Raw genomic sequence first — 17,461 nt, forward strand, 5'->3', positions numbered from 1 at the left:
AAAAAATCTATGGTCACCGCGAGTGTGAAATATTTTGAATACAGACTAGCTCAAAAAATAAACGTCGTTTGTAGGTGGTGTCTTAAAATAATATAAAAAACGTTTTTATATACCACATTAAGCTAGAGTTCAACATCTCTTTATACTGCAAGGCTATAACTATGGCAATGGTTTATAAGTGACGTTAACCATCGCATACATCACACACCCCCACGTGTCTTCGTTATACATGCCACTAAAGTAGGAATGTAGCATTAGCTTCCACGTATATTCCTATGTCGTGAATCCTAAGAAATATGTAGGTGTAGGCAGGAAGGGCCCTTTAGTACGCCCACATTCCCTAAGTACAGCTAGATATTTAAGTAGGTAGTAAATATACTTATTGAAGTAATACTGCGAAGATAAACTTGTTGAAAAGCAAGATTATTAGCGTAGCATTAGACTCCATAATCTATTTATTGACTGTTCTATCGTGTATAAATTGTAAAACAAATGATTGTAGAACAATGATCTTTATATTTTAGCACGTTTTTATAAACTCACTTTCTTGTTTGTTTGTCGTTACGGTTGGATTTTTGCAATTTTGCAATATTGAGGCACTTCTCAATAAGCTTGTAGGCTAAAATTTTCAGGGTAGCTTCAAATAATGCAATCTACAACTATAAAAACGTCTGGAAAAGGGTTTTTAAAAACGGGGGTTTTTAGATTTTTAAATCTATTAATTTATTTTCCCTATAACATCAAAAAATTACCTAAGCTTGAAAAAGATTTTATTCATACGCCAATTCTGTTTCCGTTGGTAAATGATGTATCATAGGAATAATCTTGGCGAGTCTCTCATTACTTTCTATTCTCGATACCTTTTCCACACGTGATGCACAAAGCTCGGGGTTTTCAATTTATCTAAGAGGTCAGACCGACAAAGGGGCAGTGCCGTCAGCTCATGTTGCCCTGTTTCACACGAAGCATTTTGTCAGAGTTAATTCGATGTTTTTTTTTTTATTTAGCTTTCCTACGAATTTCTAAACAAAATTAGTTCGTATGACAGGTAGTGGCGGATATAAACTGCTACTTACCGTTTTCTAAACCGATTTCAGAAAGGTCCAGTTCTAATAATACACCGATTCGAAATCGGTTTAGAATACGGTAATATATAATACTAGCAGTTGCCCGCGACTTCGTCCCCGTGGGTAGAAGATATAAGTTATGATTTATACCTGCCCTGTTTTTTTTCACATTTTCCATTGTATCTCTCCTATTGTAGCCTAAAGCCTTCCTCGATGAATGGTCTAGTCAACACAAAAATATTTTTTCAATTTGGACCAGTAGTTCCTGAGATTAGCGCGTTCAAACAAACAAACTCTTCAGCTTTATATATTAGTATAGAGTACAGATAATACGGTTCGTTTTTGTTTGTACCTTAGAACTTCGCTCCGAATGAACTGATTTTGTTGATATTTTTTTCTACCATGATATAGCTGTCATTTGGTCTGATACAAATTTCTTGAAATTTAGTTCAGTAGTTTTATTTCAAATAGGTTGTAAGCTTTTGTTGTTAAACAATAACATTTCAAATAAATAGAGCGAAGTTGAATTCATAAATTAATTCGATAGTGCAAAACCTAAAACGTTGAACATAAATTTAATAAAGGCAACCACGTAATAATGAGTGTTAGATAAAACGATACCTGATTTCATATTACAGCTACTAATAACATTAATTTGCATGAGTTAATTTTAATATCTAGTTCATAATTAACTTTAGCTAATTAAGTTTCGTATTAACTTTATTCTGTTCTGTGTAGGTATGTGAAACGCGAGTGTTTTAAATATGTAGTTATTATATTTGTTTCTTATGTCAAAAGCGCTTATAATGTAGATATATTATTACATTTTAGTCATGTTGATAACGTTTTATAATTAAAATTTTAACATTGACATTTTATTCAAAATTGTGTGTCAGTAAATCTCACAAATAACAATAAACGATTTATATACCATATTCCGTGTATATTACAGGTTGTTGGTATATAGATAAAAATACCTTGAATTGTTTTATCCAAATTATTATTAAAAGTTCTACAACCAAAATTTACAGTAGAACTAGCTCACCCAGCAATCGTTGTTTTGCCGAATATGTTTTTTTTCTAGTTGTATGTATTTTCAATGCCACATATTAAAAAAAATATGTATACAAAATTTCATAAAAATCGATCTAATCGTTTCGGAGGAGTACGGTAACTAACATCGTGACACGGGAATTTTATATATTAGAAGATTATCATCAAAACCGTTCGAGAATACAGAATTCAAACGAACAATTTCATTACACGTTCACACGTCCCGATGGTAAGACCATGTACTTAAACGTAATACTATTATTTTTTGTGTTCCAACCTGACAATAGTACCCACTAAGTATGTTTTCATAAAAATATCAATTTTCATCACACTTCATATTTTTCTATTCCATTCTCTTCATCACCAACTAGCTTTTGCCCGCGACTTCGTCCGCGTGGTTAGAAGATGTAAGTTATGATTTATACCTGTAATATTTTTTCCAGATTTTCCATTATATCTTCGCTCCTATTAGTCGCAGCGTGATGGTATAGCCTATAACCTTCCTCGATGAATGGTCTATTCAACACAAAAATAATTTTTCAATTTGGACCAGTAGTTCCTGAGATTAGCGCGTTCCAACAAACAAACAAACAAACTGTTCAGCGTTATATATTAGTATACACGGTGATTTTTTAGTCGTCTTACAGAAGGAGCCCAGTTCATGTATCCGACGTAAAATACCCCTAGGCGCGATTATATTTTTTTTATCATCAACTAAGATAATAAGTACGAAGAAAAATTTAAAACGAGAAATCTGAAAATACTCTTAAAAATGATCAAAACGCCGCCGCCCGCGCCTCTCACCATTGTTACAAGGCTCGGACCGCTCTCGGAACAAAGCTGTATTTCTAAAAAACTACGAATTGCGTCATAATATTGAATAAAAATTGCATTTTAAATTTATTCAAATCTCATAAATACCTATTTTTTTTATCATGAACGTGTTCTAGTCATTGGATACAGGAACTGAGCTGCTTTTGTAAGACGACTAAAAAATCACGGTGAATAGATTAAACTATCACAGGCCATCTCAAACTAAATTGAAGTTTATAATTCGATTTTCGAATACATAAAAAGAAAACAAATAACTGTATTTCCTTATTGTTGCAAGCTAGGGTCAGAGCGAGTGTCGTTGACAAATCGATTCTATTATTCAGAAAATGTCCGGTTCACGATGGCAACAGTAGATTGTGTTAACCCTGTCACCACAACGCTTTAACTAAACTTAAGCTTAGTAACTGCCAATAGCCAGGAAGGACTTAACAGTTCTCAGCAATTTCAAGTGGAAGAATATTTCTTTTACTATGTAAATTGAAATAAATTCTATACATAAAGTCAACTTGGTTACATTTTTAACTCCCGAGGCAAAAAGAGGGGTGTTATAGGTTTGAAAGCTATGTGGTTGTGTCTGATTGTCTGTCTTTGGCATTGATTTGGATACAGTTTAATGTTTGAAAGAGAAGAGAGATGAGGGGGGTGTTATAAGTTTCGCAAGTATAATGTTCCTCTCTGTCCCATCATAGCTCTTAAACGGGTGAAAGGATTGAGATAAAGTCGAAAATTTAAAAAAAAAATTCACCTTATTGGCGGTTTTTACTGTGATCATTATAATCACTTAAGTAACTGTCTCATTTTGAAGCTTCCTCTCAAAGATACAGAGATTGTTTCTTGTACTTAAGTATTGTATGGTGGCTTTCTGGTCACATACATCGAATTTTCACACTTCTAATGGCACTAATGAGGCACACGTAAAACTTATTCATCATGCACTCTTTTATTACATTCTAATAATGAGAGCTAATTTTCAAACCTTCCGTTCGACGTAATTCTTGTATTGCACAAAGGTGTTATCTACCCACTGTAGTACTAGACATACAAGAGTTCCTGTGAATAATTGGCTTCTCAAAGCTGAGTGTACAGGTAAAGGGAGGTACACTGTCTTATGTTCTGACGTAAGACGTTTTCAATCTACTCAGATGTGTTCTCCTCAAGTTTGGGTCGAAAGTTCACCATGTATTGTCTAGACAGAACAAATAACTCACAGCAAATGCATTAGTTACAAATTAGCAGTGAATTCAAAGCTAATTTTATTTTTAAGAATCGACCCAAAAAGAGTTTTTTTTATAAGTTTGTCATGCCTGTTTATCGGGTATATCGGGTGTTTATGTTTAAAAGATGACCGATTTGAGTTTTTTTTTTTTATTGGCAGTGGTGAATATTCTAAGCTATGTTTAATGATACCTAATCGTTTCAAGATTGTCTCAATAATATGGGGCGAAGTAAGTGGTAGTCAAATAAAAAGGCTTTACTACTATACTGCGAGAACTTTTGAATCTAAGTCGAGGGTTTCTTAAATATTAAACATACACTTGTTTATAAGGATATTTAGAACAATCTGTTGCTAAGGTTCCAAGTTACGTTATTGCTTTTAATATGCTCATAACAACTTACCTATTTTTAAGATTTATCACAAACTTCCTCACGAGGAGTGACGGCGATATTATCTCGATAACTTTGTTACTATTTGCTTAAGTACCCTATTTTTCTCATAGTTAGTCTAGAAATATCTCTGAGTATTATTCCAACGAATGTTGTTGACTAGTTGATGTGAGACGAAATCGTCTCAGCATTTTTGTGATGAAAACCGAAGAACGACAAACAAAAAGATTGATTTGGAACTCTACCAACAGGTATCACTTTATCGAGAGTTTATATATTATGATTGAAAATGTTGCCTGATAATACTAAAGACTTATTAGAATTGTTGTTTTGAATTTAAATTGAAAGGAAATAGTTACAAATGTTAAATGTATATGATTATTAATGGCTAACCGAGTGACATTTATATTTATTATGCTCACACACGTGCAAATTTCAGGTTAATCCGACTAGTTTCGGATTAAACTGGGGCCCTTATTTGTCAGACCTTCCCACGCTTGTGGTCGGCGGGTCACAACACCACACCCTATCAACATTAATCACCCCTAATATGACAGAATGAAAACCAGATCTCTTAATAGGATTTGTTTCTTTTAACACTTCCAACAATACTTCATGGGTATTTCATTTTGAGTCAACAAAAAGGGAAAATAAAAGGATCATCCCTTTGAAACTTACAAGTTTTATATTTTTCTTTGTACTTTCAGCTTTGATGAAGTTGGGCTTTGTTTGGAGGGACTGGCCGGCCGTAAAGAGTTCAAGAAACCCGCCCTCGGCATTAGCCGGGCGAGGTTTTCTTGCTCCCGCAGAACTCTAAATAACAAAACAAGAAATGACTTCGTGAATGGAGTCCTGATATCAATGGGACCAGCGGAACTTATTACTGCTCTGAATATCATGTTGGCTTTTATTAAGACGGAGACGAGAATATTAATGAGATCTAGACAGAAGGCAATTTCACTGATAATGTTCTATCTGAAAATGAATTGTTACCAAAAGATCTAAGATAAATGTTTAATACGTACAAATTCATAAATATCTTGTAGTCAAATAATATACTGTATATATATACAACTAGACGAAAAACGCTCTCGTTAAACCAAATAACTAGCAACAGGCTATCCGAGGTCAAACCAAAACACCATTTTTCATGTCGGCAAGCCCGCAAAAAACAAGACCTACAAATAAGACGTTAGCTATTGTTAAATCCACCGCGCAAGTTCAATTTACTGGTAGACGTTACGAACATATATCTTAAGGCTGGCCAAAGAAATAAAGACCAGTGGAGAATTCTCGGAAATTTTCCCGGAGAAAAATTGAAATAAGTTCGGTATTTGCATTAGGGTATTGCGACGGGAGCCCTCAGCAAATAGCGATTGAGAAAACTACTCGACCAATGATGTCCTCAATACGAGCTCTCATAGTTCTTATAGTTCTCAACTTATATTGCCGCACTTTTCTATACTTCAGGCTTAACTTGTTATGAGGTTTTATATTTATTAATTTACTTGGAGAGGTCCTCACGTAGGCACAATTTTGGGCAACAATGTTACCAAAGTTTCCTAGATTAAAACATGCCCAAAATAGCTTTGCAAACCTTATATCGAAGTTTTTCCACATGAAATTATGAGAACTGTTTCTGATTACGTATTATTAAAACTGTACAAATCTTAACCAAGACTGGATTTTACTACCAAGTTATGTTTATGCTAAGCCTTACAAACCAATTTCCTTAAAAACTCGACGCACTTTCAATTCTAGACATTGTCGTCTATATTTCTTAAGCACTCAGAAGAAATAAAACGCGCGATTTATTTCAGTTACCCTTCACTTTGAGTGCAATGTTGCAGTTTTTAACCCGTACGTTACTGTGAGACGTGACGACGGAGTAAAACGACCCCCTTTCCGTATCGCTTCAAACTCTATATACTTCTCGTAAAGCTTAAGTGTTTACGACAGTCTAGTCCATGGCAGCAATACTAAATAGATACATTAAAGATAAATAGCTTAGATACGTAAGCTCCAATTAATCTTATTGACTAAGGTTTTGTGTTTGGGTTACATAGTTCGATAATTAACAAATTCCTTGGTAGAGTTCCCACGCAATTAAAAAAGACTGAATTGGTTCAAAACGATCCAATATCGTGAAATTTCAAAAGGCTTCCTCACAAGACGAGTTTCGGTTCAGGATTCGTAATTATGATGGATTTAATTCCAACTAATACCATTAGTACATCAATTGAGCCATCAACGTCAATTTAAATTACGCGTAAGGTTTCTTCAGAGGTACTTGTATTGGAGAAGAATTGATAGGATCAATTTAAGGAGAAAGATGGTGTGTTTCGAAAACTTTTGCAATTACATTCGTCTCTCATTGCTCCATTTAAACAATAAACTTTAATACAACTCAGATGGCTATTATCAACTGTAGAAATTCGATGAAATTCCAACAATAGGGTTTTACATTTCGAGCTCTCCCAATTAAGAGGCGTGTGTGCAACTTTAGAAACGTTAATTAATAGTATTTGCACCAAGAACGAGATAGCGAAACAAGTTGTTAAACAAATAAGTAGTTGAGATACGACTTGTAACATGCCGAGTTGAAACACAATCTCGGGTGTAAACAGACGTTCAAGAGGTTTGCCGCGGACGGGAAATAAGTTGAAGATACTAAGGAACTGTGTCTTCAAACCTAACGTACAAAGGAGGCTTATAATCTGTGTAAATTGTGAACAGACCTGCCGCCATGTTTGTGCAGTAATTTGACAGTACATGTTTCGTGCAAGCCGTTTGTACGGGTTTTCCAAAGTGTAAAAACGGGGCTGTAGGTATCTGTAGCTGTATTTTGAAAACTGTTATACAAGACTTGTTAAATATTCACCGATGATTATTGATTAATGAACAAATAATAAAAATTAAAGTCGCGGTTAAGCAGCGGTAAGCAAGGTCAAAAACTTGATGGGTGGCTAGCTTTTGTTGTATATTGGTTGGTCTGGAGTCGAACTTCAACGGTTTCTGAAGTAAGGATGACATAATTTGTCCTTAATGTGACAAGGTTCCTGCACTTAAGCAATTTGCGTGGATTATCCATTTTTAAAAGCAAATGTGTAATTTTATTCTAAGTGACCAAAATTTTGTCTGTGCCTTGAGGTTACCGCCCCCAGTGCCTTTAGCTATTAGTCTAAGTGCTCCATGACAGTCTCGTAAAGTTAGATAGTGACTCTTAATTTAGCAGTTCGGATCCACAGTTTGAGCCATGCACTTTAAGTAACATTTTGTTCTTTCGAAAGTTAGACAAGTAAGCCATCATGTCTTTATTCGTTTTACCTCGCGTTTTATAACTAATATACTATGGATCTTGGCTTTGTCTTCGCTTGCAAGTAATCCAAAATAACCTTTACAGTCAGACAGGCAAAAATCATAATCAAATATCGCCTCAAAACTTTCGATTTTCTTAGTAAAATTAAAATTCTTATAAAACAGTATCCGATATTAAGCATCTTACTGATTTTACGATATGAGCATAATATTTTCTGATCTTGGAGAAGTTTATAAGAATTTAGTATCATCTTAGTTTAAATCGACTAATCGACTGTTATGCCGAAGGTTGTGGTTTCAATTCTCATCCAGGACTGTTTGTGTGATGAGCTCGATCTTTTTTCTCGTGTCTGGGTTTAAATTAAATATATAATCAGTTGTCTAGTACCCTTTTAAATTTACGCCGTTCTTCTTTGAATTATATAATGAAAAGTTAAACCTACACTCAGAGACAGTATAAAGTTCCACGAATGTAATAAGATTACTTGTTCACAACATAAACACATTAGGTTCGTTCCTCTTTGAGCTTGTTGAGTGTATTCCTGCAATATTATCTGCATACGTCGCGTTTGTTGTGACTGTAATTTGCGTAATGAAGCTAAGGAAATATGAAATGCGTCTACAGTCTCTTGCTCCGTACGAATTTCAATTACAAAGGAATGCAGAGCAATGGAAGTGAAATATTTGTGTATGTCTTCCATTATGTAAAGAAACAAATGAGTGTTTTTGGACTGCATACATTTCACAGTCGAATCGCAGGGGAAATCCTGTCTCGATTTTAAAAAAACGCCAGACTAAGCTGGGAGCGTCTGACTGCGCAAAATGCATCGTGTTTGTACGGAATATCATATTTGCGGATTTTCAACTATGAATACTTACTAATAAGATTTAATTTTAAACGTAGTCAACATTGGACTTGGAATGGTCAGTCGCTTTAAACTGTTTGAAGTTTCGCTTGTGCTCGATAGCTGGAGCACAATTACAACTCCAAACTGTTAATGAAAACAAAACAAAGGTTCCTTGTACTAGTTTAATTGGGACCCAAAGCGTGGTGATTGCATTTGTAACTTTCCATTGTTGAACTAAAAGCACTGATTTGTTTTTTTCGTTGAATATTGAATTACATACAAATTGAGGATTGAAAACAAGGAGCATAAAGCCAATATCGATCCGATTTGATTTATTATATATCACGCAAAGAAATGGGACATTATGAGTTGACAATAATTATAAAAAAGGCCGTCGTTAAACGACACTTAATTCCCAAAAAAAACGCTATCATGAGTCCACAATGCTATTAACAGAAATGAAAAAAACGTCCATCAGTACGGTCTTCATTTCAATAGTAGTTCAATTTCTTAAAAGCACCATGCCGGTGGGTACTTCATTAGTTTTTCTGCCGGCATCTGTGACCCGCATTCACCGATTGTTTAGCCCGAGTCGCGCCCCGAGTTCACTGCCTCACACTTTTACACCCTCTTCATTAATAAACAGATTTTACCGCCCGTATTTTCGTGTTTAAAAATAATATTTTTTCTAAAAAACTGGCTGACGTTGCGTATTTCTGACGGGTTATTAAAATGATGTATCCTCGGCTTTATTTCTGTGTTTTATGTCGTATCAACTTAACGGGATAAGAGGTAGGTATAGGACAATATAATTTTTAAACCCCTTTTTTAGGGGCCGTCCAATTTTATTTAGGTCAGTGTTGCAAAAACATTATCCTACTTAACTCAGTTTATAGACGCACATAAATCTAAATTGACGTTCCGTTAATTAATTGTTTAGCACTCCACCATTAAAACGGCCATCAAATAATATTTACAATGAAAAGTTAGGAAATTAATCGTGAATTTCTGGCAGGTACCACATTGAACAGGTACGAAAATCCTGGGGGAACGTTCGCAGCCAAATTCCGCCAAACTCCGACTGAATGTGAAAACTTTGCGGAGCATTCGAGAAACCGACGAGTTTTTGCTTTAATTCGTATACCTAAAGACCCGTAAAGATTCCTTCATTAATAAGAATTGATAACAGTTGCGTAGTTTTAATGAAATTTAGTCGAACCCGAGGATTTTACTTTGGAACTAAAAGGAGAGTCATCTGAAAGCTTGTAATGTAGGTAGTGCCCGTATTACCGTCCCTTACAAAACCATTAATGTCATCGCCTGATACTATCAAAGTCACATTATCATGTCATAACAATAGGGTGTTACGTGTGACGATAACCAGTGGGTAATTGGACGTAGAATGGGGTTATTGATCGCTCTGCCGCGTTATCCGGGCTCCAAAATATACGCGTACAAAAATTAATTATTACTTGATTAATTTCTGAAAAAAGGAACTACATTATGATTTAAAAATACCCTCTGGCATTCAATTTGAAATACTTATAGCCGGAATCGCTGTCAACAAGTAAGAAATCTCTTATAAATAAAAAAGAAATAAACTAAGCTCTAGAGTCTAGGTCACAATGTACTTGACGTCATAATATCAGATAATACATGACTCGCGAACTAAGTCATGAATAAGGGAGCATCTGGCACCCATCTGCCGCTGAACACGACTTATTACGATAATGAACGACGAAACCCGAACGCTACACTCGGCCATTACGCATATCTTTATTTCCCCGTGGGTCGCTACCGTAAACTTCCGAACTCTGCCGAATGGAAAAACTTTATTTATATTTGAGTTGGGAGAGCGGGTTTGTGAATACTAAATCAGATTGGCGCGTAGAAAGTAGAGGCGCGTTATATTTCATCTATGATATGCGCTTCTTGGGAAATACCTGCGCCGAAACAAAATAACAAGGCCCGGGGTGCCACACTATTGCGTGTTGCTTATTTTCATGGGAATAGATATCATGTATGCAAACTCGGATTTTCTTTTTTTCCTTAACTAAAAGGCCGGAATTCTGTCTAGTAAATATTTTTACCTTTGACTACAAATCAGTCTCAAATATGCTTATAACGTAAAACTGTACCTCGATCCAAAGACTATTGAAAATTGAAGTCCGGTATAATTTTATTAATTGAACCTACAAAAAATACAACTCACAAAAATAAAAAACGGTCAAAACTAAAACTGAACAATTCTTTTAACATGGACGTTTTAAAATATTGCTCAACAAATTTCATTGCGTCCGTCCAGTGACTGGTGCTCCGACCGAAAACAACGCTGCAAAACACCGGGCCAAATTCAATTGATTAAATATACAAAGCTACCTGTTTTTTTTCTGCACGTTTTAAAGTACTACCAACAGGATAAAAATATAATATTGACAGGAATGATTAGAGTAAAAGCATTCTTACAAGCAAAAATCCGATGCCAAAAGTGTTTATTTTTATCTCTTCCTTTACATAATTGTAACATATTTTCAGTTAGGAAAAGAAAAGATTGAGTAAATAGGTCAAGTTGACATAAATATCTCAACGACGTCGGGAAGGGGCGATAGAATATCATCCCAAAATGGATTTTGTTTATTCTTTTGCAAAAGAATTACGGGTGAGGAAACAAATTGGGGAATATTCCGTTTAGGCCGCCCACTGTCTCCAATTTGTTATTGCGTTTCACTCCATTAGTTACACGCTTCTCGTGTGATCCAACCCGCGATGGATGGCATTATGCAATATGAAGTTGTCCTAATAAAATATAATATGCCTTCGACGAAGTTTCGTATGTGATTTTTGTCAGTATGTTTTTTTAGCATAGGGAAAAGGCCCTTTTCTCAGATACCGTTAGAACAATTACATGTAACATCGTTCATCTTTATTGGCAAAGCTTCGGATGACAAATGACTATCCTCACCTGACAATAAGTGATTACGGTCGCGTTGAAAATGACAATATTCTGTGACTTATTTGGAAAACTCGTTATTATTTTTATTACATTAGCAGGAACAAAACCATTTGCGTAATAGGATTAAAATGTTGAGCATTGTTGGGTCTTAACATCGTTTCATTTTATTTTGTTTTCTAAAGAGTTAAAAGTATTAATAATGTGATTATAAAGGGGACTTTGTTTTAATTTTATAATTACATCTGGTTATAAAATGAAAATTTTCGTCGTCAGACAAGGTTCAAAATCCTTTTCTTATTAAAATTTCTGAAATTAATTTCGTCAAAGTAAAGTAGAAATTATTATTATCATTTTGAAATTTTCCCAAACTTTACATAAGGACATCAGAAATTGTACACGTGTAAAAAGTTTTGGGTCCAAACATGTTTGTATGAAATTACAAGTTCAAATAAGTTTTGTAGATGTGATAAGTTATATTGAAAGGGCGAATTGGAAAGATGACGTAGCACCCTCCACGTAACATACAACAGAAAAGCTGAAAAGCCGCTAACGCTTAAGTGTGTCCTTTCTAAGTGCGCTTACAGCGTCACTTATGGATATAGGTAAATGTGGCCACGTTTCCCTTTTACAAGAAATCGCTACAATTATTTAACGGAAGATGAAGAGACAATTGATTCTTTGTGGGTTCTTTATTGCAACAAGCTCACAAGGCATGCCTATAATTGTAACTCCTATATGCAAGGATCTACAATGTGAACACACCTAAACACTTAGCCTCAGAGTGTTTTACACTGACCTTAATATAGCTTGGAAAACAAGCACCAGAAGAGAAGGGTTATGATGCGTAATTAGTCTAACAAGTACGTTTTCGGATGGAAATTCCTCCAAATCTGGATTTCATGTTGCTTTGAGTGATATCAGACGGGAGTGCCAGACTTTTACTGATTTAAACCCTCAAGGAACATGGGTATGTACTGTGACCGTGGTTACCCTTTCGGAAAACGACGCTGAAGTGTGAATACCTGGTAGTCTCCCCTGGTGGTACAGCTGAGCAGCACACCAGTGTCGTTGGTGAAGTCGACATGGTGCGGCGGCTCCAATATGGCGGGCGCGCGCCGCGGCTCTGGCGACGCCTGCACTGCTGCAACAAAACAAAGAGGTTCTTACTTATTGTAGGTGCGTTAACATGTTAGGTTGGGATAGAAACGTATTGTAGGAGATGCTCAAAAGTGGAGTGGACTTTCAGTTATGAAACCCTCAGGAATTTGATGTTGTTGTTAAGTTGATAATGAGGAGGAAAGATCCTGTTTATTGTTTGTGAAGGCTTTCAATAAGGACTGATCTCGATTTGTTGTTTACAGACCTAGATTGCGAAAGTTTGAGGTATTGTTACGAGATATAACTTTTAGGTTGGCTTGACGTTCTACATGCTGATACAATTTGCTTTTATCAGTTTTATTACTAGTAGCTCTTAAATAATATAATAAAAAATACGAAGATCTTCTGCAAATAACGTTCCATTTTCCTATCGAATCTATACTAAACGCCCACACAGTTAAAAGCAATTTTCTCCCTATTTCTTACTACTTTGTGTAAATTACTGAAGTTTAACCGACCGAAGCTCCGTTAAGTACATTTGTAAAACGATAAAATCGGTTTAAACAACCGCATTTGATAGGACCACTCGACTTGCACTTCACCTATCGATTTTATCTATGCAAACTTTAACTACTTCTTCGGCTTCGTATAATAGCAACTTAAGGCAAGTTTGTAAGCACGTCGTGTCAGCCCCTTAATAGAATAAAGTCCCAAAGTCCGCATTAAAAGAGTATTTTCGTACTTCGCGCATGTCATTTGAGGCTTTGAAAATGTAAGAGAGCCCCAGGGAGCGAATCTGGCTGACTCTAACGTGACACGAAGGTCGTAACAATTTTTGTAGCTACTCTACATGCCGCCCTGTTGAGGTATTTGTATGGCATTAGAAGTAATGTTACTGGACCCAGTTCTGAAATGGCGACATCAATAAACATTTGCAAGATTATGTTCAAAGTTGTTTTGTCGCGTCGGAACTTACCATCCCATTTTGAACTTAATAATGTCTTTTACAATACACGAGGGATGGATGCGAGCGAGTTTGACCATTTGACCATGATACATTTGCTTTTATGGACGAAACTACTTAATTTTTCGAAAATTCACAATTTAACGATTCTGTTGAACGGTGTTTGTGTAATAAAACCAGTGTAACGAGAGCTTTCGATACTCAATATGGCACAAACACTGAATTCAGTAATTTGACACCGACGCGAAGTAATTAACGGCCAAAGTCTAGTGTTACCGAATTAATTTGCAACATACCGGCTGTCAATGACTAAGAGGAATTCAGTGCTAGTGGATTGATGGATCGTAGGTAAATTATTTAATTAAACTGTGTATCCGATGACTACTTATCAAATTATTGTCGACTAGGTGAATAATGATATTCATTCCTTTTCAATTGGCAATAGGTACTTTGTGGGGAAATAATAAATGTGCTTTGCTTTTTAAATCAAATTAGTAGTTATTTGCTGAAAAACTTCCAAAAAATTTGCGTATGGAAATATAAAGGGAAAATTGGATGACGCTCTTCTCTCTGGATTATATTCGAAGATGAGATTAGAATGTTCTTTATTGTACGCCATGGAATTGCAGCAGTGATTATATACAGTTTAGTTAGCTATTTAGTTTTCAATTATTCCCATATATTTTTATCTTCAGGGCATTACAAACCTTGGTATACAATAAATCGTACTATGCCTAGGTAGATATCAGACTGCGAAACAAGGTATTCGCTAGGCCCCGTCTGGCACAATGGCTCAGTCAGAGTCGACCGCAAGCCGCAGTGTTCGATTTCCGTTTAATTTCACGACAACCGCGATTGCTGCCTGTCTTCATGTACCTTTAGATGTAGGCAGTAGGCCTCTGTCGCATTCACAGAACGCACAAGTAAAAGGAAGAGCCTTAGCCTCGTAGCCTCATACGCGTAGTAAGAGAATCAGACACCAATCTTTTCTGTCAGATTCTCATCAATCTTTGTCTGTCTGTGCCAGGTAAAATATAAAAAAATATATTGGGTTTTTACATGGAATACGATAAAATGAAAAATGTATCTTGAAGTAAGTTATAAAATAAGATTGAAATCTGTCCAACTTTAATTATTTAAAACTCTACTAAGGTTATGTGTTTACAAACTTAATGCGATAGAAGCGCAAGAATGCTCATAATGATACTATTTTAAATAATTTAATGTATATCCCAATATAAACTCGTACTTTCTTAATAGTGGCACGCACATATCAAAGCGTTGGCCAATATTATATCACATTAGCCACAGAAAATTCCATAATTATTTCACACATAACAGTCCTGTCTATATATATCAGCAATTAGATCAGAGATACCGAATGGAAAAATCCATTCTACGGGTGCTTAATGCCTCTTCCTTCAACGCGTCCATATTCCGTCGCATCCCCGTTGACTAATCGTATTATAATGAACGAATTGAAGTGAAACGGAACGGCAGGCGTCGGGAATTAATGTGATTATTTGTATGGCCGGATTACTGTGGGAACTCGTGTAATGTGTGTTCGTGTGGGTTGCATACCACGTGCCTATGCAGGCATGGTTTCAGTGCATTCGGTACATAGTAATCTTTCACATTCGAAATACAGTTTGGTGGAGGTAGCTTTAACTTATTAATATATTATTATACTGTGTAAATATATCATATAAGAGAGCTTTCTATTAATAATTCCGAGAATATTAAAAAAATTGGGTGGTCGAAAGAAAAAAAAATTAAAATACTGAAATTAGTCAATGTATTAATATTTTCTTTCCTGTAAGACCCTTTCCAGTAAAAACGGCTATTAAGGTTATTATTATACGTTAAAGTAATCAACATTTTTTTAAGGTGTGTCATCATTATTGTTCTAAATTATTTTTGCATCTTAATTCACTTCACAAAAAATTAACAACTGAAAATCCAGCACAAAACCTTTATTTCTATTTTCTAAGTAACTACAGAGCAACAGCTATAGGGCGCTAACTGTGTAGAGAGCAAACAAAGCCGTGAGTACACATACGTATTGCCGGAAGCTGTGCAGACTGAACGTATCTGCATCCGAAGCTTTCAGCCTAGGACGAACGCCAGGATAGGCATCCGACAGTGATCGAGGATATAACTGAAATATGTTACTGTTAATATATTGTAAAGGAAATTATAAAAGAGAGCCGATGTGGCGTTTCCTGTAAGTTTCAATTACGATCTTATTAATATAATGGAACGAAGTTATGTACAGATTGAATTCCTTCGTATGTTTTCTTTTAAATATTTTTTTTGTTCTTCGTTGAATATATATTTTGTTTACGGTACTATACCATACTAGTACCAAGTAAAAATTTTGAAAGTATTGTACATCTATAATTCTATTTTAGTACTTGTAAATTTTGATCAACTAATCAGGTTTTCAGAAATTTTCATTTCTCGGTTTTTATTTACCATAGAGAGCAATATACCGTGTCTGGTTTGGATCTGAAACCAAACTCTTACCGAGAACCCAAAAGAACAGTTCTTGTATCAATCTCTACCAATGTTGCCAAAAATATCCTGACCCTTTTAAACTAAGCTTTTAAAAGAAAAAAAATATATGTTTGTATTTTACTCTATGAAAACACGTACCATTCAAAAAGCCACGATTTATACACGCAATCAGTTCTAAGCCCCCACTTTTACAATGCAAATTAATTGTAAGTGTTCCGTTTCTAATTGCAACATTTATAAAACGGACATCGGGAAAAAGAAACAACATGTATCTGTATCTATGCATTTGTTATTTAAAAGACACCCTTTATAAGGAATACAATCCTAGGGTCGCGAGATGTTTTCAAAAACATTCAAGTCACATTCATTCAAAGATACCCAGAACCAGGACAAGCGTTCGTGGTTCACCCGGGACTTGACTTGTCGCACCCGGGAATCGAACGCGACCATGCACATTGCACAAGCTCATCCAAACATTCTCTGTTAGAGTTCTTTTCTTTCGTTCTTTTTTGATAAGACCGCCCATTTTGAGGCCATGTTAAGAACTACTTTATTTTTAATCGTGCTTTTAAGTTGTGTGCAATAAAAAATATTTTATCCGTGTCTGTATTTTCTTTTACTCTTTGAAGTGGGTTATACATGTATACATTGTGTACATATTTTCAAATAGAACGCCCACGGCTGACAAGTGTGTAGGTGTCAGATTTAAGATATCATTACATACGTCCCTTTTTAATGGACGTGGGCAAATTGTTTCATTGAATTTGTTATGCAGAGTTTGGTGAATGAATTCAGGTACTAATGGCGATGTAGAAGGTAAAAACCTTTATAATTTCATGCTGCCTAGGTTCTTGTTATCAATAGGATTTAGAGAGATATACGAATAGCATATAGTTTACCTTTTTATAGTAAACTGATGATTCATATTTGAATGATGTGATAGTTTCCTCTCGCGTATTTATCGGAGTTGCCCGACTAGTTTTGGATCCCACCGGAGCCCGGAGCCCCTAATCCTGAGTTGACTAGGCTGAAGGCTCGTAAGCCCGCCGCGTTAACAACAATTGCATTTTTTTATAAAATGGACTGCTCTAATGATTATTTTTTTAATCATTAGATACCATAAGCTACATAAAATGTATAAACATATAGCTCATGGTATCTTGTAATGTTTTATTTTATGTCATATACAAATCCGTTTTATTTT

At 35.4% G+C, this 17,461-nt stretch overlaps 1 protein-coding gene across 1 annotated transcript in view; it reads right to left on the minus strand.

Annotated features, from left to right (window-relative positions):
* The window catches only part of LOC113501433 (Down syndrome cell adhesion molecule-like protein Dscam2), a 182,756-nt gene that overhangs the window by 55,084 nt on the left and 110,211 nt on the right, over window positions 1-17,461 (minus strand). The window contains exon 3 of the mRNA XM_026882565.1: window positions 12,701-12,819. Within this exon, the coding sequence (XP_026738366.1) occupies window positions 12,701-12,819 (119 nt within the window). The remainder of the gene's footprint in view (window positions 1-12,700; window positions 12,820-17,461) is intronic.

The sequence above is a fragment of the Trichoplusia ni genome, chromosome 2 (assembly GCF_003590095.1).
Source record: "Trichoplusia ni isolate ovarian cell line Hi5 chromosome 2, tn1, whole genome shotgun sequence".
In the NCBI taxonomy this organism is placed as follows: Eukaryota; Metazoa; Arthropoda; class Insecta; order Lepidoptera; family Noctuidae; genus Trichoplusia; species Trichoplusia ni.